Source organism: Martes martes, assembly GCF_963455335.1.
Source record: "Martes martes genome assembly, chromosome: 15".
Lineage (NCBI taxonomy): Eukaryota > Metazoa > Chordata > Mammalia > Carnivora > Mustelidae > Martes > Martes martes.
In genome coordinates, this window is record NC_137903.1 from 43,740,697 (window position 1) to 43,765,076 (window position 24,380).

Here is a 24,380-nt window from a genome sequence, read left to right on the forward strand (position 1 = left end):
CCAATATTTAATAACTTTACTCAAGAGATTTGTGGTGATATTAACAAATATGGTGTTTTGCTATTATATAATGAAAAGTTCACAATGTGGAAGATCTGAATAATTCAGTGATCCCATATTTTTTAGACGACCAGTGAATGATGTTCCCAAATCCTGAAGGGTAAAAAGACACATTCAAAGTACAGTGTAGAACACCAGATTTTAATGTAACAGAGTTATGAAAAGTGCACTGAAATGGTTTCAGATTCCAGGCTGTAACTAACCTTTAAGGAATGACATTTGTTGAGTGAACAACAAACAGCCACAAAGAAGAATATCCACAATTATCACAACAGATTGAATGCAGAAGCAAATATGAGAATGCAGCTCTCTTCTGCTAAGCCAAATATTAGAGACTTGCAAAAATGCGAAGTAATACCACTCTTCTTGCTGAACTGGTTTTGTTTCAGGACATATGGTTATTGTAATAAAAATATGCTATTTACATTCCATGTAATAGATTTACTGCTGTGATCTTTAAGTAAAATAATACATTTAAATTTTCTCAGTTTGAGTTTTTAAAGTGGTCATCATCAATGGCTATAAGCCTCATAAATATGGGAGACACAGTCATTTTTTGAGTGAGAAGGGGCCCTGAGACCAAAAAGTTTGAGGACTATTATTGTAGACCGAACTCCTAACTTTACAAATGGGGAGCTCATGGGACTCATGCACCGAGGGGCAACTGGAACTGGTTCCCATCTCTGCAAACCGCTGCTCTCATGTTTTCACTGTTGGCATATCCCCCCCACCCAATACTACACTATGCTACACAACTACCTTCATACGGATGAGCTGATTAGCTGCTCTCCAGTGACACAGCCAGATGGGAGTGGGTTGTGATGGAAGTCAGCCGAGATGGGTCTTTCCCACAGCCTGGGAACAGGGGCCCGAGTGGAGGCCAGCAGGCCTCTTCCAGGCACCAGGTGCCTCTGTGTGGAGGGATGTGTGCTGAGGGGAGGGGATGGTGGTAGAAGTGGAGAAAGAACATTCTCTACTTCAGATTTTATGCTTCTTGTTCTTAAATACATGGAGCTTTTCTTTATCCCTTGACTTTTTCTCCAGGGAGTTTGCTCGTTGGAAAGTAAACAACTTGGCTCTGGAAAGGAAGGACTTCTTCAGTTTGCCATTGCCTCTTGCCCCAGAGTTTATCCGGAACATTCGCCTCCTTGGAAGGAGACCCAACCTACAGCAGGTCACTGAAAACCTGATTAAAAAGTACGGCACTCATTTCTTACTTTCTGCCACCCTTGGAGGTAAGCAACATTGTGATCCTGCGCTAACTGGCTGTCAGATCATTGAATATAGCTTTAAAACCCATGGAGTAGAGCTTGAGTCTTCCTGGGCCTTTGTTCTTCCCAGCCTGTCATCGCCCGAGAAATAGTTTCTTTCTGGTGCCTTTGAGAACAGTATAATCTCTTGACATCCAAATCGTGACATCCAGAACATTGCTATTTGCTTATAAGCATCCTCCTCGAGGAAGGGGTGTGGGGTAAGGAGGTGGGGGGACTGACAGGCTCCTACTAAGCACTTGCCAGCAGGGGGCGCTCCCAGTTTTCTTTTGACAGCGCCTTCCAACCCAGAGGCTTCTCCACATCCTAGTATTTGCTGTGGCTGTAGTTGTCGGACCCATAGGCAAAGAAGTAAATGTCCATTGAGTCCCTGACCCCTGCTGGCCTCTCTAAAGATTGGTAACTGGCCAAACAAATTCCAGTGGTTCTGGGCTAGGTGGGGACGAGGTTGGGAGTGGGGATGGTGTAACCTGTGGCCGAATCGAAAGCTCTGAGGAGACAGGGCTGTCGCTGCCCTGGGAAGAAGAAAGCGGGATTTGTTACAACATTTAGCTCACTGTCTGATGGACAAAAAGCATCTCTCCAAAGGTTCGGGCCAGCTGCCGGCATGTGGTAGGTGTTGAGTGTTTGATGGGGAGGAGGGAGGTTGAACTTCAAGGCTTTTGCCCTTTCTGAGGGAGCAGAAATATCCATGGTGACTTCTCATAAACAACTTGAGAGAGAAAATTTTATCTCCCCCATGGAGGTAGATTGCCTGAGACTGAGATCAATAAAGGATGTTAAACGGAAGAGCTGGAGGGGAGGGGATGAGCTATGGGATGGTTAAAGAATGAGGGAAAGGGAGGAGGCCCCCTCAGGCAGTGACGCCCGCTACCCTGTGCACTGTCTGATGAGACTGTTCTAGAACTCTTCTTCAGCAGGGGCAGCTGACTCCTTCTGAGCTCTGACTCTTCTGGCCAAGGGTTTCATGTTCTTACTGGTAGGGGATTAGGGAGCAGAAGGCCTTACCAATGAACCCGTGTTGTTTGCGACAGGAGAAGAGTCCCTGACCATTTTTGTGGACAAGCGAAAACTGAGCCGCAAGGCAGAAACAGCAGGAAGTTCTCCTGTCGTTGGGGGCAGTGGAAACAGTTCTGCCGTGTCCCTGGAGACCCTGCACCAGCTGGCAGCCTCCTACTTCATCGACAGAGAGAGCACACTGAGGCGGCTGCACCATATCCAGATAGCCACGGGGGCCATCAAGGTAACAGCCTGCGACGTGCTGGGGGAGGGACGGCAGACAGGCAGAGAGGAACCGAAGGGGAAGCTGGACTGTTACAGCTGCAGGTCAGCCAGGCCTGCCTGAGGGACGTGGGAAAGCAGCTTCCTGACCCGGGCCCAGCCAACCCCGAAGGGTGGTCCAGGTCTTCCCTGTACAGCAGACAGACATGTAGCTGCTACTCTGAGGCAGTCTCTGGCCAGCGGACTGTTGTGAAGGAGAGACAAGGTCCTTACTCTGCAGAGGTTACATTCCGGTGAGGGATGAGGATATTAAACAAGTATAAAAGCAAAGTAATTTTAGATAAAGATACAAAGAAAAGAGTCATAAGGTGCAGATTTCCTGGGGTGAGAGAAGGGAGCAGCTAATATTAGCCAGATTGGCCCAGGGAGGTCACTTTGGGTTTAGGCTTTGAGGCTGACATGCGAGGGATCTGAAGGAAGGGCATTCAGACAGTGGGAACTAAGGCCCTGGGGCAGGAACCAGGCTGGTGCCTTAGAGCACAGAGAAGATCGCTGTGACTGCAGTGAGGTGAACAGGAAGACACTGGCACTAGATGGGGTTCAGAAGTAAACTAGAACCAGATTACGTGGCCATGATATGGAATTTTCATGTCAAAGTGCAGCGAAAAACAAGCAGAGAGCTCTGAGCGGAGGAGTGATATGATCTCATGCATGTTGGAAAATGATCAATGGTTACTATAACATTAACAATCATAACCGCCATCCCATCTTCTCTAGTTGCAGCTAGGAGATTTCTAGCAAAGTTCATATTGTTTTAGGGAAAGGAAGACCAATGACAGTGCTTGAAAATGCTGGATTATTTTATTCTAAATATAAAGTCAAGGTAGTGAGTGGTGGTCAGTCTTTTATTATATGCTGCTTTTATCACACCCAAAATTGGAAGGAAATTTTGTTCATTTATTTATTCATTCAGTAGATATTTATTGAACACCTGTTATGTGTCGTGCTCTGCTCTGGCTCCTGAGAATCCTAAGAGTGAACAAAGCATAGAGAGTCCCTGCCCTCATGAACTTCACATTCTAATAAGTAATGTTAGGTGGGATCAATGATACGAAGAAATGGATCCAGGGAAGAGGAAAGAGAGTGATGGGGACATGGCACTTTCGGGAAGACCTGTTTGAAGAAATGCCATTTAAGCAGAGATCTGAATGGAGGGAGGAAGGGAGGGGGCCACATGGGTATCTTGGTTGAGAGCAGGTGTGATTGCCCCGAGTGGGAGTGTGCAAGTTGTGGTCCAGAAAGAGTGTGTCAGGTAGCTGGAGTGCAGTCAGAAGAGAGGTGAAGAGGGAGATGAGCCTACACAGAACATTTTTTTCTCTTCTCCTAACCTCTGCCTCCCCGCCCGGTGGTAGACTGCCTGAGACAGAGATCAGTAAAGGTGTTAAGATCATGAGGGCATCACTGCTTAGGGAAGAGAAGAGAAAGCAGGATTGTGGAGACTGATGCCATCCATGGTCAAGGGAAGAAAGAACAGTGGCCTGCTCAGACAAAGCCGGCTGCTAGAGGTAGTGAGAAGTTGGCAGAGGCAGGATGTATTTTGATGGTAGAGCCTCTGGGATTAGCTAATAAATTAGGAGAAAGGAATCAAGAGTAACTAAGATTTTTGGCATGAGCAACCAGATGACAATGATTCTTTTACTGAGAAGGACAATGCTGGGAGAGGTGCCAGTCTGAAAGAAACAAATCAGGAGCTTGATTTTAGACACCCTGAGTGTGACATTCCTCTTAGACATCTGAGTGGAGTTACCTAACAGCAACTGGATATAACACTAGGATTTCAAGAGAAAGGTCACGATTGGAGATAGAAATTCGGCATACCGCTATATACACATGTGTAGCTGGTATTTAATACTGTGGGCAAGATGAGATCACTTGAGGAGTGAATGTAAACAGCTTGTAAACAGCTCTAGGGCTGAGTTAAGCAGCAGATCAATATCCAGAAATGGGGAAGAGGAGGAGGAGCTAACAGAGGAGGCTGAGACCAGGCAGATCGGTATGAAGGAACCAAAGTCCTATCACAAGACCGTGTGAAGCAAGTGTTTCTCAAAAGAAGGAGCAGACAGCTGTGTTAGGTGCTGGGGAGTATTCAGGGAATGGACTTTCAATCTGGCAACATGAAGGTAATGAGCAACCTAGAGACGAGGGGTTTCAGTGACACGACAGGTACAAAAGGCTGAGTATAGAAGGTTCAAGAGAGAGAGCAAAGGGAGGAATCAGAGGAGAAGAAGGCAATTCTTTAAGGGTTTTGCTGTAAAGACAAAAGATGGGTGATAGCTGGAGAGTGGTAGAAGGTCAAGGGAGGTGGAGATTTTGTTTTTAAGGTGGAGGATATTCGAATCTTGGCATGTTGGTAGCAATGATTCAGAAGAGAGGGAGAAGATGATGATGCAGGAGAGACAGGAGGCAGTTACAAGAGCAGCCAGGTAAGCGGGAGAGGCTGGTAGTCCATGGAGAGGTGGGTTTTATGTGGAGCATAAACATCCCATCCTTTGCAGCAGGAGGCATTCAGGTGACAGACCCCACGCAGTAGCGTGTAGCTGCGGTGGGAGGATGCGAACGTCCTTGTCTGATTGATCCAGTTCCTTGAGGACACGAACCCTAAAAGGAAGGAGAAGAAATCATTGAGAAGAGAATGTAGGAAATGGTTTCAGAAGGGTAGGGGTTAGGTGTTTCAACTACTAGATAAATGTTGTGGATTGGTGGGCAGCCCTGAGGGCCCACGTGAGACTCACGATGACAGTTATAATGGGGACCCGTCCGCATAGCTGTCAGTTGTATCAGCCACGTTTGGCGCTTCAAGTACAGGCAGGCATGGAGTGGGTGGAGAGCTGGATTCAACAAGGAAGAGTGTGTGTGTGTGTACATGATGAAAGAAAAAAGAAGCGAGGGAAATGAGAGTACACACAAAGCTGTGACTATAGTGATGGACCGAGGGATCTGAGACCATTCAGGGACGGCAGAAAGTGAAAAGTTTCACTTTGGAAAGTGAGTTAGGTCACAAGGTTAGAAGGATCTTTGATGATTTGTTGGAGGGAAGAGACCAGAGGAAGTGCAAGTGTGTGATGTTTAATATTGAGATTAGAGAGCGAGTGCAATTAGAAAAAAAAAAAAAATCAGGTTCTGGACGTGGCCATGAGTGTGGATGACTGAGACGGGGCTGGAGGCCAAGGTGAAGAGAGACGAGAAGGCTGAGAACCCCTGTCTTCAGCATCTGCTGGGCTGTGGTTAACGCACAAAGATGAAATAGACCCTTGAGAAGAGATCGAGGCTATAGACGACCTTGTGAAGACCAATCATGAGACCGAGAGAGCACCGAAGAGAAGAGGTCAGCTCCGGGGATGTACGGAGTGAGAGTCTGACAGAGGACAATGGCTGAAGTTAGCGGAGGTTTAGGGTACATTTGGGAGGTTGGTCTCTTAGGCAGCTTAAAATGACGAAAGAAGACTGTTAGTAGCATAGACTGGGTTTTACCAAGAAGACAGAACTCTTGGGAAGCCTTTAGTCCTGTAATGAGTGGGCTGTGTTGAAGCGGGAGAAGAACTGATCTTACCTAGAAAAGAAAAGGAGGTCTGGATTAACAACCCTGACACCCCATTAATGCCCCTTCCTATCCTCTGGCCTGACCAACTTTTCACTTTCCGTCATGGCCTCATTTGCCTGTTGGCCTAACTTAGACTCTGTGGCCCATCGCTGTCATCACTGCATTGGATATATTCTCAACTTGCCCTTTGCAGCCTCCTCGTGCACCTGGCATCCCCTTAATTCAGGAGCTGAAGGATGCTTGCCTGATTCTCTTGCATTATCTTTTTAACTAGTCTCCCTGTCTCAATTCTCAGTGCTTGTCCCTGGTCACCCTCTCTGCTGCTTGCATAAGAGCAAATCATCTCATACCATCCCCCTGCTTAAACCACCGCAGCCCAGCCATGGTGGCAGTGTGACGCAATGGAAGGAGCGTCGGGTCACACCCAAGAGTCTTTGCTGATGTGCCCCTGCTCGCGGTGGGCTAGGCTAGGAGCGAGTTCCCAAACTACTCTGAGCCTCGGTTTTCTCAGTCTTAAAACTGTTAAATGATCAGAATATTTCTTACTTCGATGGCTTTCTGTGAGGATCAAATAGAAAAATAGATAGAATGCTTGAGACACGGCATAATTGGAGCTTGAAAAAGGATAATTCCTCTTCTTAACAAAACCATCAGGCTGTCGAAGATCTATCCCTACTGTTCTTTTGTCTCTTTTCAGCCTGGCCCCTGCCTCAGCCCTTCACTTACCACTTCTGTCATGTAGCCCAGTCCTAGCCAACGAGTTGTCTGTATTCAAATATATGCACATCCCTGGCACCTGCTGTTGGTTTTGTCTGGCTACCGAAGTGCATTTCCCTCATCCTTCTTTGGTCAAGTCAAAAAGGTGACTCCTTTGTGAAGCCTTTTCTGACTTCCAAGGTAGTTAAATGCTCCTCTGCAGTGTCTCAAGCACGTGCCTCCTTTACAGGGCTCATCATTTGAACTGTAATTGCTAGCTAACATGGTGGCCTCTGAGACTCTGAGGTCCTTGTGGGAGGGACTGGGGTCTTATTCATCTTTGGTTGCTGGTGAGCGTACAGAGCTTGCCACATTATGGGTGATGAGTAAAGGTTTGTTGACTGACTGCCTGAGTCACTGACCCTGTTTTCCACATAGGTTAGGTTCTTCTCAGTGTGTGTACAAGGGCACAGTAGCACGGTTAGTTGAAAGGTACTAGTACAAAGGTACTCAAGGTCACTTGAGCATAAAGGTGATTGGGCAGGAGGACTGTGGTGAAGACTCTCACAGATCTCCAAGGACGAGACACTAAGTGCCTTCCAGACACATGGGTCTTGTTGAAGGGCAGTGAGATGCCCAGGTTACTGTCTCTGTTTCTTGTTGGAACATGTGCCATCTGTTTTCCTTCATCTGCTTCATCTTCCGGCTTCTCTTGTGCAAATTCTTTCCTTTGTTTTTTCTAGACTTTTCTGTACACCAGTGACTCCGGATTACATTTAGCTCTGCCTTGCTCTGGAGCTGACTCCGGCCCACACTGAACACTGTCTGCTCTCTCAGCTGGGACCATCAGGGCAGGGACCACTCTTGTTCACAGTTGTAGTCTCCGTTCCTGGCACATAAAAATTGCTTGATAATTATTTATTCTGAACTTCAAGGGTGCCTACCACCACCCTTTATATTTTTTCTCTCAGTATCATAGTTCTAAATTCCTGGAGGGAAAAAATCTAGTTCAAGGTCCACTTTAGTCCAATACAAAGAGTCTTTCACATAGTCTCAGAAATGGCTCACCAAACTCTTCTCTTCGGCAAAGTCTGCAGGTGGCAGAGTGCGAGATGGGAAGGCATCCAAAGCCACATCTATTCTAGTGCCTATGGCCTGCAGAAGCACTTTCCAGAACTAGAGCCACTGCCCATCCCCACAAAATGGGGCCACCATCCTTGGAAGGCTCTTTTTGGAATTCCTCCGGTCACATAGGGGGTGTGAGATGATAATTCATCTTCCACTGGGTCGATCAGCTGGAGTTTTCTCTGGTGAGGAGTGCAGTGTGCTCTCCCCATCAGATGCAGTTCAGAGAATCACAAGAGTACAAGGACCATGTAGTGTTTTCTCCTACTTTCATTCCTCTAGGTCCTCATCCTCACAGAGCTTAGTGAGGTCTGGAGAACCAGGGACCTGTCCAAGAGCAAAGGAGCAAAGGGATATCTTGGCACCTCACCTGTCCCACCCCTCTGCTCACTTGATAGGGTTGAGCCGTCCATTCTGTCTTGGCTGTAGAGTGTTCCGCCAGAGCCATTTCTTTGCTCTAACATACTTTTCCAGACCCACAGAGCAAGGACCAGTAGGCTGGGTGCATCCCTGCTAGCTGATGTGCCCGAGTTTGCACTGTGGCCCCTGCCGCCCACTTGCCTCTCCTGAACGCACCTTTGTGACGGTGGAGCAGGCTTCCCGCACTGTCATGACTCTGGTTCGAGGAGGGTGGCCTGAGGCGCTCTGCTCACCTGCTCAGCCTTGGTGAAGGAAAAATCCTCCAGCACATCTGCCTTTTTCTTATTTCTGTAAGCAGGTGTGCTTCTACTTCCTACCCCTCGTTAGCCACTTGTTTTCACCAACACGGAGCGAGAGGCATGCTGGCCCCTTTCGTTTATCTGACACATTGCTCGGAGACCCCACTGAAAACCCCACTCCACTGCAAGGTTGACCCTGATTGGTACACAGCTCCATTGCAGGATTTGTCATGTTACACTGCAGCTGGCGACATCCCCACTGGCACCTCCCCATGCCTGCAGGTGTGACAGGAGGGCTTACCACAGGAGGGACTCCGCAGCACGCACGCGGTTCCAGGTCCCCTTGCGTGGCCGCCACGTGCTGAGACACTCAGTAAAGCGCTTGATAGCTGAAAGCAGGTGAAGGCAGGCTGCCCAGCTTAGTGGGAAACAAACGTGCTCAAGTGAGAAGACTTGGGATTGGGTTTCGGCCTCAGTGCTCATCAAGGTCAAGTCATGACCTTGAGATGTCTGTGGACTCCAGGACATGGAGTTACCAATGATTTGACTTGCCTGTAGTCAGGGCTTACATTCAGCTGGCTCGGCTAGACCAATTGTTAGAATATTAAACTGCTTCTGTGACAGCGGGTAAGCCTGGGAGGGGATGAGAGCCGCTAGCGGACAAGCCTATTTCTCGGTGGCAGCTAACCCTCTACTTAATCGAAGGTGGGGGAAGGACTTGGTTTGATACATTCTAGAACTTACTGAGAAGAGCCCACCCAAAACCCGAGTGGGTCCCAGGATGGCAAAAAGAAGAGATTCTCACAAAGCATCCTTAAAAAGGCTTGTGTGAATTCCTCAGCGCAGCAGCCTGGCGCTCAGTCTGCTGCTCTTTGAGGCACACACCGTAGCTGCGCTCGCCCTGCCCGGCCCTGTAGCGAGAAGGGGCCGGCTCGTAGTGAGAAGCCCGCTTCCGTCACTTAGCTTTGCAGGTGTCTCCCGAGGTAGGACAAGAGCAGTGGGGCAGCGAAGGGCAAGGGGAGGAGAGCAGGCCCGCTGGAAGGAGGGTTTGTACGAGCCAGTATTTACGGAAAATTGGATGTGCTAATGAACCTGAGATCCATCAGGGCTTTCTGAAGGCAGGACAGTCTCTGTCAACAGACCAATTAGCACACAATTATTTTCCCTTTCTGAAAGCTTATCGGAGATGCTCTTTGAATGCGTGCGCCTGAGTGAATGGTGCTTTCCATTATCTCTATGGGCCCTTTTTGTAATCTGCCAAAGCTATCTGTGTCTGCTACAGAGAAAGCACAGGGTTCTCTGGACTCACCTTCTAGAGACTCTGGGACTCTCATCACTGGGGGGGAGGGGTCTTCCTTCAGGCATCCAGCTTATCAAGCCAGTGCCCAGGCAATATCTGGAAAAGGACCCTCCGCACGTCCTGTTTTCCTTCCCACCTCCTCTGTCTCTCAGGACAGAGGTGGCTCAAAGCAGAACAGCAGTGGGGAAAGTGGTGACTTTGGGATCTAGCGTCATCTGAGTGAGCCTTCCTCATTCTCGACCTGGCTTAGCTCATTCCCTCTAAGGAAATGACCGTGGGGATCAGAGTCTTTGTCTCTTCCTCGTTCCTGTCCCCATGCCATAATTAACAAAGGGAAGCTACCCACATCCTCTCCGTGACTTACCTAATTGATTGTCCTCTTGTGGAACTGACCTTCGGAAATAGCAAAGTCAAGGTCAGAAAACCGCATCAGAGCCAGCCCGGAATGCTGCATAAAATGGTGCTGGTGGTGGGGACCCAGATGAGTTGGTAGCAGGTAGACAGGGAGTGTGGGGGCATAAAGGAGAGGAGAGCGGCTGTTCACTGTTCTCCTCCTTGGTGGGTCATCCTACTCCTCCGTGAGGCATGTAGCTCCCTCCCTGCCTGGACCCAGTGCTGGTGAGCAGCCAGCTCAGGGGTGGGTGGATGGAAAAGCCAGCGCAGATCTCCACGACAGTGTGGTGGCCGGGTTACCTGGAGGCGGGGAGAGGCAAGTGTCCTAAATACCACACCCACCCACCATTCCACCCTGCCCCTCAGTCCATCCCACTCCAGAAGAGCTGGGCTCGTCCATGGCCACGGCTCCTCTTACAGGCATTTGTCCATAGGGATGAAGACCTCACCTTGAAGGAAGCCTGGCGCTGCCTTCCCACTGCAGTGTGACCACTAGCCCATCAGCCGCTCACTCAATACACAGCCATTACTCGGCACCTAGTGCCCACCTGTGGAGGGAGGCAGGCGCGTGTGTAATAGCCCGTATGCTGGGCTTACGGAAGCATGTTTCTTCCTGTCTCTAAACTCCTGATGGCAGTGCCTGTGCCTTACTCAGGGTGAATTCTGGATGCTCCTTGCATAGTTAAGTGAATAAATGGGTGAGCGAGAGAAGGTGTGAATGAGTGGAATGAATCCTAGCCCTGCAGGTAACTAGCTGTGTGACCTTGAATAAATCATTTCACCTACCTGGCCAAGGGCTCCTCATCTGTAGTATTAGGATACGGTGGTCTCAAGTCTATACAGTTTTTTTGCCCCCGGTTCACATTCCGAGCAGAGGGCAGATCACTGAACTAGTTTGGATGAACTGCTCTGTTGATACTTGTTTTTAGACGTGATGTCACCCAGAGGGGTTTAACTCACTTTATTTTCTGCAGTCCTTTGACACGCCCTCACGGGAGACAGGAGGAGCAGTGATGAGACTGAGGATTCAAACATTAAAATCCTGTTTTCGCTACTCTCAGCTCTGTGGCCTCAGGCACCAAAACTCTGTGAACCTTGGTTTCCTTCTTCGGAGAGTGATAGTAGTGAGGTTTGTCTCAGAGTTTCTGTGAAGGTTAAAAGAGATGACATTGGGGGATGAACTTGGCAACTATAGGGAAGTCATTCCTGCCCCTGTCATGCTCTTGGTTCCATTCTTTATTCCGGCTGGGTTTGGCTGCTTTTCGTGCGCTGTGTCTATGTCTGCGCCTTGGTCTCTTTTTTTCTTGGTCTTGGTCACCTCTTTTTCTCCTAATTCTCTCCTCTTTCCCCTCCATTCCTATTCATCCTTCACGGCTCACCTCCCCCATGAAGCCTTCTCAGACTACTTTAAGTCATGAGGTTCTCTCCCATCTGTCTCCCTACCTTATTTCTAGTCAGTATCAAACCATACTTCATTTAATTACTCTGTTCCATGAGTATTTTTTTTTAAAGATTTTATTTATTCATTTGAAGACAGAGATCACAAGTAGGCAGAGAGGCAGGCAGAGAGAGAGGAGGAAGCAGGCTCTCTGTGGAGCAGAGAGCCCAATGTGGGGCTCAATTCCAGGACCCCGGGATCATGACCTGAGCCAAAGGCAGAGGCTTTAACCCACTGAGCCACCCAGGTGCCCCCATGAGTATTTTTTAAGACTAAAACTACTAAATTCTCTTTAAAAATGTCATTTCTACTTCGCTCGTCACCTGGTGACTCCCCCGCCACCCCGTAACCTGCAGGGTGCTGGACATTTTCACGACACACGTTCCAGCTGTGTTACAGCTTATGCTCACCCCTTCTCCTGGTTTGCAGAGAACTTTCCTTCCCTTCTCTTCCTGGTTGCTTCTATTTCTCTTTATTATTATTTATTTCATTTTACTTTTTATTTTAATGCCTGTATAGTTAACATACCATGTTATATTACATCCAGGTGTACACTACAGAGATTCACTAAGACATCTACTTATTCTTAAGGACCCGTTCAGTTGAGTCTCCTCTATCGCTGCTCCCTCCTGCTCCTTCTGCTCAGAGCTCTGTTTTCCTGAGCGCGCACTGACACAGGGCTTCTGCTCGACTTGGATGCCTCGCCGCCAGTTGCATTGTGCACCTGCCTCTCCCCCAGGGTGTAATTTCCTGGAGGACACGGAGCATAACTTGCACATCTCTCCACTCACCTCTCTGCCCCACAAAGCCTGGAGCATATTACACATGCTCTAAGTTACTGAGTATCTACTATGTGCCAGGCACTGTGTTCGTTGCTGTTGACAACCTGGTGAATAAGATGAATAGAAGCCTAGCCCGAGGGAGCCTTTAGTGTGTGGAGGACCCAGACTTTAACTACATCTTTATGGAAAAGGATGGAAACTTCTACGCCTGCTACAGGGCAGAGGTGCCCGGAGCCAGGAGAGAAGGTTCCGAGGTATCAGGGCCGACTCCTTGAAGAACTCCAGGAAAGGCACTCTATGAATGTTTGATGAATTGTACAGAATTGAACAGCGGCTGCTCAATAAATACTCGTTGATTGGTTGATTGATTGTTGGCAAAGCTTTCGGAGATCCCGGGAAGAAAGGGTCGTGGGTCCCCATCATTCTTATTAGGGAATTATTTCAGTGCATTTAAAGCTCCCCATTTTTCATCTTATACTTTTAAAACATCAGAGAAAAATGGATAGGCCAACTTTATAATAATTTAAAATGATTCTGTGGTGTTTTGGAATATTACATGGCTATAAGAGTTTATGTATATTTAATATACTTATTAAAATATGCAGTAAGCCCATGGCTGATTTTCTCTAAGGACATCTCAGTGGCGAGGTGGGACCTAAATGTTTAATACTAATAATAATACTCGTAACTCCTATTTCTCTAGTGCTTTTCATCCTCGGGATCCCTAAAGCTGCGAGCACCACGTTGAGTGGATGCAGCTGGGCTTGCCAGCCGGCTGACAGCGTCCACATCTGGACTCTTGTCTCCCTCTGGGGGAGGAAAGCGGGGGGCAGGGGAGACTCAGGCTTAGAGGTCCATCTTCCTCTGCCTATGTTGAATTTTTTTCTTCCCAGAGGCGAATTCCCTTTAGCTCCCTTGGAAGCCTCGCACTGTGTACAACCTGCGGCTGGCCACCCTCCACCACCAGTACTCACCGAGTTAGAACAAGGAAGGAAGGTGGCTTCATGCCCCCGGGGGAAGGGAAACACATGCGCTTTTGGGCTGCTTAAGGACAGGGCAAGGGGCCTGAGGTCAGATGGCTGGAGAGGGAAGCGCATAGGGCTGGTCTCCACCGGGCATCTAAATCCACACTGTGCCCTCCTTCTCCAGGTCACGGAGACCAGGACTGGCCCTCTGGGCTGCAGCAACTACGACAACCTGGACTCGGTCAGCTCTGTCCTGGTACAGAGTCCGGAGAACAAAGTGCAGTTACTCGGTAAGCGGTCCCGCAATGGGAGGGGTGTCAATACCTTTCACAGCTCCTGAAAATGTTGGCTCACCGAGGAGCAGGAGAAAGTCCTAGGTGCCTCATTTGGCTAAACCCTTCTGAGGACCAGAACCACCAGGAGTTCTGGGACCCGTATGGAACAACTTTCCCTCATTCTTTTGGGAGATTTTCTGACATGGTTTATCCTGCATCCAAGACCACTGTTCATACCACTTGGCACCCACACCCTCCCACGTATTAGTCCTCCCCAAGACCCGTGTCACTATCCCACAGCAATACCACATCCATACCTTGGCCTGGTTTGATGATCTCCTTTGTTGCCCAAAGAACCCTCCACTTTGTCCTAAGGACACACTGGGGAACAGCTAGCCTTTGCAGAGTGGTTATGGGGCCACCATCTCTAACTCAGCTGAGAGCTTTACAAACTGTGGGGTCATTGGCTACCCCAAGAGTGGTCCCTACTTTCTGTGATTAGTCTGTCCTCTCCCTTGGGAGATTAAAGTCAGGAGAACAGTTTGGGAGGAACGGGAGCCCCCACTGGAGATAGAACTAGACAAAACAGCCTTGCAAACAGGAAAGCAAAAAGATGGGGTGGCACAAGGCCTGGAGGCTGGGAGGTTAAGGGGAGGCGCTCAGCTCCTGCTGCCTGTCCCCCAAGCATCCTGGGCCAGGGCTAAGCAAACTGATTCAAACAGAGCTGTTTGGCAATGGGAAAAGTTCATTTTTCTTAAGGCCTAACTGAATTGGACTCTGTTTAAGGTATTATTGTCTCGGTATTATAAAATCAATAGCCCTCACCCAGGATCTACGATTACAAATTCCAGGCAACCTGAGGTAGATGCAACCCATCAGCACTTTCGGAATCAAGGAATATATAAAACAAAGGAGCAAAAGACGCCTTTCTTTAGAGAGACACCTCATGCCATTAGCATCCCTCTTCTCCTGTTCCTCAGTGGGCAGGGTTTGCGTCTGGAAATTAGCGATGAGTGAAGTTCGGAATGTCTGGTGGTTCATTTGGAATAGTTTATGCCACTTAATTTTATAGCCCATCACTCATGCAGACATTGCTCGGGGCACTTATTTTATAGCAATGGGAAATGTTATGGTGAGGAGGAGGGAGGGAGTGGGGGAGGTGAAGAGAAAGGACTTGGAAGCGTGTGCGTCGAAAGCAAGCGTGTGGACAGGGTGTGCGGGCTGGGCTGCTCAAGTGGGCACGACAGGAGGAGAGGAGAATTTAGGAGCGTTCAGAATAGGAGTGAGACCTTGAGCAAGAACAACGAGCACCCACTGCTGCTAGAGTTCTAAGTTATGTTCCGAGGTCTGCTGAGATAAGGATAACATACTTTGGGCTCCCTGATTTCCTGCCAAGGACAAGGTTAAGGGCGTGACAGTAAAGAGCCGGCAGATATTTGAGGAGAGGGGAGCTTATTGTATCCAGAAGTTCTCCTGTCCCTCACCCTTCTGGCACAGTGTCTCACAGTGTCCCTACTGGGGAGCCTCTTGCAGGTCTGACCTCGAACCTGGCCCAGGCTGCCTGCCTCCAAAGGCATGCCTGTCCTTCATTCACCTCTTGATATGTTGCCAACAGCCATCCTGAGTGGCTTGAAGCTGAACCGGGAATATATTCTGCTACTGGTAAAATAATACCCACCACAGATGGGTAGGAAAACTGAAGCTTGGAGCAATTTAGTGGATTATATCCAAGATCAGAGGCAGCTAATTAGAAAAGAGAGCTGAGCACCATTCATACCTGCCCAGGCTTGACTGAACTTAGGATGCCTACCACCAGCTAACTTTCCAAACCCCTGAAAAGTTAAAGTGTACTAAGACAGGCAGCCAGTCCCAGTGATGCAGTATGACCTGACGGTACCAGGGGCAGGTCTGACACCAAGCCAATTTCAAGAGCACGGTGACTCGAGCAGGTGGCTCTGTCCACTGAGCTCGGATATCCTCCCCTAGAGGAGCCTCAGTCTGCCCAGAACTTTATTTATGATCATATACGCAAAGTACTTGGTGTGGGGCCTGGCTGCTACGTACCAGCAACCCTTGTCCCCACTTCCTAAGAGAGCAGCCCCCTTGGTCATCAGAACTGGGGTGGGAGCCCCGGGACGGGGGTCAGCATAACATCTAGGATGTCTGCTGCTCAGAGAAGCCAGAACCAGGATGGCTGCCGAAAGCAGAACAAAAAGTCCATTGAGCTTTGATTCTTCCCCTGTGAGTGCTGTAAGCTCTCCTTCCAGTTCCCATCCTAGAAATGCTGATGCACAGCCAATAAGGCCATCCATGTGATATGCAGGCTCTCAATTTGGCTGACGTGAGGGGTTTGACTAAGCCTTGGGCTTTGATGCTCCTCATCTGCATTTTCAGACCCTCTCCCACCTGTCCCCCGGGGCAGCCTGACCCTTTTAACCCAACCCGCTCCACAGGGTCAGGCCCTGGGGTGACTGACCATTCTTGGGCCCAGAATGCACAAGTGTGCAGAACCCCAGCTGGGGATCCTGCAGCCTTGAGTGTGGGACACCAAGTCCCTACCGGCCCTACCCCACAATTGCCGGGACGGCCTTTCCCCAGGCCTGCAGGTGCTGCTGCCCGAGTACCTGCGTGAGCGCTTTGTGGCCGCAGCACTCAGCTACATCACGTGCAGCTCCGAGGGCGAGCTCGTCTGCCAGGGGAACGACTGTTGGTGCAAGTGCAGCCCCACCTTTCCGGAATGCAACTGTCCCGACGCTGACATCCAGGCCATGGAGGACAGCCTGCTGCAGATCCAGGATTCCTGGGTGACCCACAACCGGCAGTTTGAGGAGTCAGGTGAGCAGTCGGCTGGCTCCCATTTCCTCCCTGGCAATGGGGAATGGCTGGGAGGTGCAGGACTGGAATGTGAGGAACGCGGCGTGGATCCTGGCTCACCCACTTCCTGTGTCCGTGACCCCTAGCGGGTTATATCACCCTGCAGGTCTCAAGTGGTTATCTTTGTTGTCGATGCAAATGGACATGACCTCTACCAAAAAGATGCATTTTGTGGATGTAGTAAGTTCAGGTGAATATACTCGAGGGCATAGGCCTTGCCTGCACATAAGGTGCACAAGGACTACTTGTTGGATTACTGAAGTACTAGAAGGCACCCAGTACATGCTGAGGGGCTTGTTGCAGGTATAACAAATGTCAACGTTACCTTGACATCTAGATTCAGGACCTGATTTTGAGTCCTTGCTCAGAGCGTCCTTTGAACCTTTGTGTCCCTCGACATTTTTTTTTTTCTTTTTTTATAGAGAGAGACACAGCGAGAGAGGGAATACAAGCAGTGGGAGAGGGAGAAGCAGGCTTCCTGCCAAGCAGGAAGCCCGATGTGGGGCTTGATCCCAGGACCCTGGGATCATGACCTGAGCCGAAGGCAGACGCTCAACGACTGAGCCACCCAGGTGCCCTTTATGTTGAAAATACAATGCCCAGGGAGACAGGGCCTTTGGGAGGTAACTAAGGGATTGGTGCTCTTATAAAAGAGGCCCCAGAAAGATCCCTCTCCCCTTCTACCACATGAAGACACAGTGAAGAGTTAGCCCTATGCGACCCAGAAGAGGGCCTTCCCCAGAACCTGACCATGCTGGCGTCCTGATCTTGGACTCTCGGGTCCTTGAACCATGAGAAACGAATTTTTGTGGCTTATCGGCCAACCAGTATGTGGCATTTTCTGAGAGCAGCCCCCCCAAAAAAGACACTCTGTTACTGACCGGTTTCATGACCTCATATTAGCCATGCAGCTTCACAATACCCCCATTTCCTCATCTGTAAAAGAGGGAAAGTGATCACAATGGGTGGATGGAAGGCTCACGTGGGATAGTGTAGGATAAAATTCATGTATAAATAACTCCGGTACATTCGTACACTTCAACACTAAATGAGCAATAGTTATGTGGATATAGCTCAGAAACATAATGTTGGGTAAAACGAAGCAAAATGAAAAGGTTATGTATTTTATATACATATTATATCAATATACTATAACATGTATTAAATAGACATATTTGATACTATTTATAGGATGCTTTAAAACATACTAGCCAATACTTAATATTTTTACAGATAAATATGTTTGTAGAAATCATGAAGAAATACATGGTAATGATTGAACATCCAAGAGAGTGGTTGATGGAGAGGGGAAGTTTACGGCCTTTGATTATATATTCTCATTGCCTTATTTCTCAAAAACAAAACAGAACAAAAGACTGAAGCCAATAAAGCAGAATGCCTAAATCTAGGTGGTGGGCACCCTGTGCTCTTTTGTGAGCTTAAACGTTTTATAAAAAGAACTATGAGGGGCACCCGGGTGGCTCAGTCGGTTAAGCATCTGACTCTTGATTTCGGCTCAGGTCATGTTCTCAGGATCGTGAGCTCGAGCCCCATGTCAGGCTCTCTGCACTGGGTATGGAGCCTGCTTAAGATTCCCTCTCTGCCTTTCTCTGTCTCTACAAAACAAAAACAAAAACAAAAGACCAAACCCAATTATATACATGCTAGTTGTTAATGTCATCACTAGGTATGATTCTCAAACCATTGGGAGAGGGGTAGAGGGGTGAATAACCAGGTGCTTGAGAAATCAGAGTGAGCTGAGGCCCCGTGCATTGTCATTTCAAGTCCCAGACATGGCAGTTAATTGCTAAGAACATTCCAGTCCCCACAGCCCCAGATGAACTGGGTCGTGATGGTGGGACACGTTCAGTGCTGCTTACTATGGGACATGATGTTGGGCTCCCACCACCATCAGTTATTTACTGCTAATGAGTAAATGAGGGCTATCTGGACCCCCACCAGTGGCTGCAGGTCCCAAGTAAGCAGATCTGAGCATGAGTTCAGCAAACATGCTGTGCCCGGGAAGCTCGGAGAACTCAGACTTGCAATAGGCACTGAGAACCAGAGAGCATCTTGCTTCTGGATTAGCTACGGGAAAGAACAGGAATCTGCCAAGAGTTGAAGCTTGAAAGAGACAAAGGGTGTTCCAGAGTCTGAGGAAGGATGTGGACGGGAGAGGCTGGGCGCAGGGACTGGAGGTTTCTAAGCAGCTTTCTGAGCTGGGTGCTCCGTGTCTCTGTGTCCGCACTCACTGGCCGTGCTCTCGTCCCTTCGTGACTGCCGCACAGCTTCCCCGGGGTGTCTGTGGTGTGACCGAAGGGGACTGGCCTGTGGCAGTTGTGAATGATGTATAAGGAGTTACAGAGGGAGAAAGCGGTGCATCCAAGGTCATTGGCAAAAGCAGCACCTCTGGCCTGCTTGGGCATGACAGAAATCTGGTTTGAAATTCAGAAGCCTATTAGGGGCAGGAAAGAGAAAAAAGAACCCTAAAGCTATCGTTTATGGTATGTTAATTATTTTCCAAATAAAGCTGTTGAGAAGGAAATATATCCAAGGGCCTGGGAGAGTAGGCGGGAAGCCTCCTTCCTGAGGCAGGGACTCACCAAGGCCTGCTGGGTCTGGGGGTGCCCTCCTGCCCCTCCCAGGGTCTGCATGGCACCGCCTGAGCGCCACTCTGTGTCCTTGCCTGCAGAGGAATTCCAGACCCTGCTGAAGAGGCTTCCGGACGACAGGTTCCTGAACTCCACGGCCATCTCACAGTTCTGGGCCATGGACACCAGCCTTCAGCACCGCTACCAGCAGCTGGGGGCCAGCCTGAAACTGCTGTTCAAGAAGACCCATCGGATCGTCCGCCGGCTCTTCAACCTCTGTAAGCGCTGCCCCCGGCAGCCTCGCTTCCGCCTGCCCAAGGAGAGGTGAGCTTCCCAGCCGCCGGGGCCCGAGCTCGGCACCTTCCCCCAGAGTGGCTGAGGCTGGGGGGGGGTCCTCTGTCCCGCGTGGGAGAGCCGGCCGTGGGGACCCATGTGAGGCCTTGGGAGAGTCTCCTGCCGTCTTTACCTCCTTATGTGTCCTGCTCAATTCTGACTTGTGTCTGAAGTGAGGGAGAGGAAACAGAGGCTAATTTTACTTCTGTATAAATTATGGTAGATTCCAATGTTATTCTAATAATACTCCAATTCTCACTCATTTTTATTTTAAGGCTTTTTTTTTTTTTTAAGAGAAAAAGGGGGTGGAGTTATAGTTCACACTCCAACTGCATACAGTGAGAATATGCACATTGGGTTGTTTCACACAAGTGGCTGCTCTCAGTCACAGGAGGGGAAGGCGAGGCAGGGCTGCCCGGCCTCTGACGCTCACTCGTCCACCCCCTTGTGTGCCCAGTGGGTCAACAAATGCACACGGCTTATCCTGATTTTAAGCAGTGTGTTTGAGGGTGGGGGGTATTTGTTCATTGGGAAGATCTAATAAATACACAGAAACCCCAAAACTGCAAAATTTTAACTATGTGGTGGCCACTTAAAGTCACATTCCCGGAACATAAATCAGAGGCATGGTCTAATAAAAAGCGGGAGCTGGAGAGAAAAGCCACCTCGGAGAAGGAAGTCTCGGCCAGACTGTATGGGAGAGATGGAAGTGGGGCGCTAAGGGGGGCCTTGCCCCACCTGGCAGAGGTGCCACTCGCACTGAGGCCCCGTGAAGGAGGGAAGCGTGAGTGGAGAGCTTGGGCCAGCAGAGGCTCTGAGGTGCTTACCTGGTTTCCGAGAATGTGCTGGCCAATCCCGCGGCGTCCCTGCTCTCGCGACATCCACAGAGAAGCCGTCTGGGGACACATCACCAGTAGACAATAATGTCCAATCCTGATCCCTGCCGTGCATTACGTGAAAACAGCGTGATGTGATAGAGAGCGACTGGGTGGTTCTTTTGAAAAGGGCGTCATGGGAGACCTCTTTGAGGGGGGGGGATCAGAGGAGCGGAGATGTAAATCGGAAGAGGGAGCCAGCCATAGGAAATTCCTGTTCCTGGTGGCACAGTGACAGAAGCAGAGGGAATAGAAAAGACAAGGATGGAGAAGTGGGAAAGAAACTGATGGGATGCTGGGAAGCGGGGAGAGCCAGTTGTTGGACAGTCTTACCTGGAAGGCTGACAAGTGCAGAAGGGGTTTTGATGCAGAGGCTGCGGGAGATCTCCAGTAGGCTGTGGAGGGAGCGAAGGAGGTGGTACTGGGGCAGGACGAGACTGGCTGCTTGCCAGGCAAGTCTGGTGTCAAGTATTTCTGGTGTTGATCTGTCCATCAGACGTTGCACTGCGGGCCTGACTCAATCATTCCAGAGTGGTGTGGCAGGGGGTTTCCATCCTGCAGGGAACTTGGGGCTTTTGTCCTTCTCATGACCTCTCCTGCCTGTTGGTCAGTGTCCTCCCACCCTCGGGGGAGACGGCGGTGTGCTTCCTATGACTCTCTGTTCATGTCTACCTCCCTTCCCCAAGGTCCTTGTCCTACTGGTGGAACCGAGTCCAGTCGCTCCTCTACTGTGCAGAGAGCACCCTTCCCGGCACCTTCCTGGAACAGAGCCACAGCTGCACCTGCCCCTACGACCAGTCTTCCTGCCAGGGCCCCATCCCGTGTGCCGTGGGGGAGGGCCCTGCATGCGCCCACTGCGCTCCGGACAACAGCACGCGCTGCGGGGGCTGCAACCCGGGCTACGTGCTGGCGCAGGGCTCATGCCGGCCGGAGGTGGCCGAGTCCCTGGAGAACTTCCTGGGGCTGGAGACGGACCTGCAGGACCTGGAGCTGAAGTACCTGCTGCAGAAGCGGGACAGCCGCATCGAGGTGCACTCCATCTTCATCAGCAACGACATGCGCCTGGGCAGCTGGTTCGACCCCTCGTGGAGGAAACGCATGCTGCTCACGCTCAAGAGCAACAAGTACCAGCCGGGGCTGGTGCACGTGATGCTGGCACTGTCCCTGCAGATCTGCCTCACCAAGAACAGCACCCTGGAGCCGGTCATGGCCGTCTACGTCAACCCGTTCGGGGGCAGCCACTCTGAGAGCTGGTTCATGCCCGTGAGTGAGGGCAGCTTCCCTGACTGGGAGAGGACTAACGTGGACGCGGCCGCCCAGTGCCAAAACTGGACTGTCACCCTGGGGAACAGGTGGAAGACCTTCTTCGAGACAGTCCACGTTTACCTGCGGAGCCGGATCAAGTCCCTGGATGACAGCTCCAATGAGACAATCTACTACGAGCCCCTGGAGATGACCGACCCCTCCAAGAACTTAGGGTACATGAAAATCAACACCTTGCAGGTCTTTGGCTACAGCCTCCCCTTTGACCCGGACGCCATCCGGGACTTAATTCTCCAGCTGGACTACCCATACACTCAAGGTTCCCAGGACTCTGCCCTCTTGCAGCTCATAGAGCTCAGGGACCGGGTAAACCAGCTTTCCCCACCCGGCAAAGTCCGGCTCGACCTTTTCTCCTGCTTGCTCCGGCACCGGCTCAAGCTTGCCAACAACGAGGTGGGCAGGATCCAGTCCTCCCTGAGGGCTTTCAATTCCAAGCTGCCAAACCCCGTGGAGTACGAGACAGGCAAACTCTGTAGCTAATGGGGCCCCGCTCCAGGGCTGGGGAGGGAGGTGGTCCAGGGTGATCCGCCGATCCCGGGGCACAGAGATCATCCGAGCCCTCACCTTAGTGCCAACAGGGTTCTCCCTTGGGACTTGCAGCACCCAGCTGACGGGACCTCAGGGCTTGGCCTGAAGCAGGCAGGAGAGAAAGAAACCGCCACTGCACACACGCACACACTCACCATGTGCGTGCGCACGCGTGCACACACACACGCATACACGCTCACTCACACAGGGAGGCTACAACTCAGCAGCCTCAAATCTGTAAAGTCGGTGCTTTCGAATGATGCAGTTGAAGCAGAGGAGCCAGGGGAGAGATTAAGCAAAAGAACCAGCCAAACCATGAAATAATAAATCCTGAAAAGTGATTATCATTCAAGGAAGCAAGAGGGGGTACAGCGGTAGGAATAGAGCAGCTCCTCCTCCCCCTCCGTGGAGTCACTTTTGTATTCTTTTTAACCTGATTTCTTAAAACGGCGTTGTTTCGTGATGCCCCATGTTGGTTCTTACTTTTTGTATGCTGCCTTGTCTGTGCCCTCCGAGACACTGACTGCTTCTCAAGCCGGCTCCCCCGGGAAACTCAAGGGGACACTGACAGAGGACCGCGCAGGCAGGCTTGCTCTGCGCCCCCCCTCCTCCCTCCCTCCGGCCCCTTTGCTTCCTCGGCCTCACCACTTCGCTCCCTGTTCCCTTCGTGGTCCAGCTGGAGCTCCTCTTGCAACAGCACCCATTCCGTCCAAGAAAGCAGCTCTGTCAAGTTAGAAAGAGACGATGTATAGGGAAGTGTTCTTTTTTAAAAACAAAACAAACAAAACAAAAATATTTATTTTGTGATTGTTTTCTTTGTCAATCTGCTCCAGCCACATGAACATATGAGTAAAAGTTTACCTGGTTTAATATATCTTCTTAGAAGGTCTTTTTTTAGGGGGAAAATGAGGAAAAGAAAAGAAAAAAAAAAGTATAGCTCCTCAGGATATCTGGAATTTTTTTTTTAATTGCTCTGTGATACATGAGTATTCATGGATGGTGGATATGGCTGTGGGGGAGGCTGGTTGATTAGTGTATGCTTTCACAAGTGAATGATGTCTGGCTTAACTGTGTGTGTGTATGTGCGCGCGCGCACACGTGGCGCACCTGTGTGTATGTGGGGGTTGTTAAATGAATGGAGTGACAGAACCCTCCCAGAGTTATCTTGCTACCCGCCTCCCTCCCACACCTTTTCCCAGGCATGAGAACTAGCACAGGTCCTACAGCCAGGATTTCCCACTATCAAGAGAGTAGCATCCAAGTCCCTGTTCACAAGGGGAACCGCAGGCTTTGTGCTAGGTGCATACCTGTGAACGGGGGCTGCTCTTTGCCGATGCTGCTGCGGACATCAGGAGAGTTCCCCACACTCTCTGCACCTTACGAAGGATGCAGGCATGGCACTGGTTTTCTCCATTCTGTCTGATGACCACTTTCACAGCCTAAAAAGCAGGTTGACATACACCACACAGAATAAGGCATCATTGTCACCACGGTGTCTCCCCCAGGTGGTCTGAGAAGCATTTCATAGCAAATCTCTTGGAGAACCACTGCCCTGTCTATTCTCCACAGGCTCCAAGTACAATGTGGAGGCATGATAATCCCCATTTTCTTCAGGCAAAAGTCACCACATACATACCAAGTGCTCCATTCCCAACCTGGGCTATAGCTCCGCCGGCACAAAATGAACTGGGAGACGAAAAGGATGGTCATATCTACGTGTCCCCAAACCTCCTGTGTTTATTGTTGCCTAGAGAAGAATTCAGCATCATATTTTTAAAATTTTTAAAAAATTATTTTTATTAACATATAATGTATTATTTGGCCCAGGGGTGCAGGTCTGTGAATCGTCAGGCCTATACACTTCACAGCACTCACCATATCAGCATCATATTTAATCATGGTACCATATTTCAACCCACAAGGACCTGAAATCCAGCATTTCTTTCTTCACAATACCCCTGGAGCCTTCCAGGATAGAAATCCAGACTGATGGGAGAATCTAGGGGTAGACGCAGGTACTGGCTGTCTATTTCCATTCAGCCACTGCTGGCTTCCGGGAATGTATACCAC

The 24,380-nt window shown here is 49.9% G+C and overlaps 1 protein-coding gene across 1 annotated transcript; it reads left to right on the forward strand.

Moving 5' to 3' along the window:
* Positions 1–897: 897 nt before the first annotated feature.
* Positions 898–22,262, forward strand: BRINP2 (BMP/retinoic acid inducible neural specific 2; the record flags this gene model as incomplete). Its single annotated transcript, XM_080824497.1, has 7 exons — positions 898–965; positions 1,105–1,295; positions 2,366–2,574; positions 13,696–13,801; positions 16,385–16,621; positions 19,353–19,575; positions 21,146–22,262. The coding sequence occupies 7 exons, from the start codon at positions 898–900 to the stop codon at positions 22,260–22,262; spliced, it is 2,151 nt and encodes a 716-aa protein (XP_080680623.1).
* Positions 22,263–24,380: the final 2,118 nt, after the last annotated feature.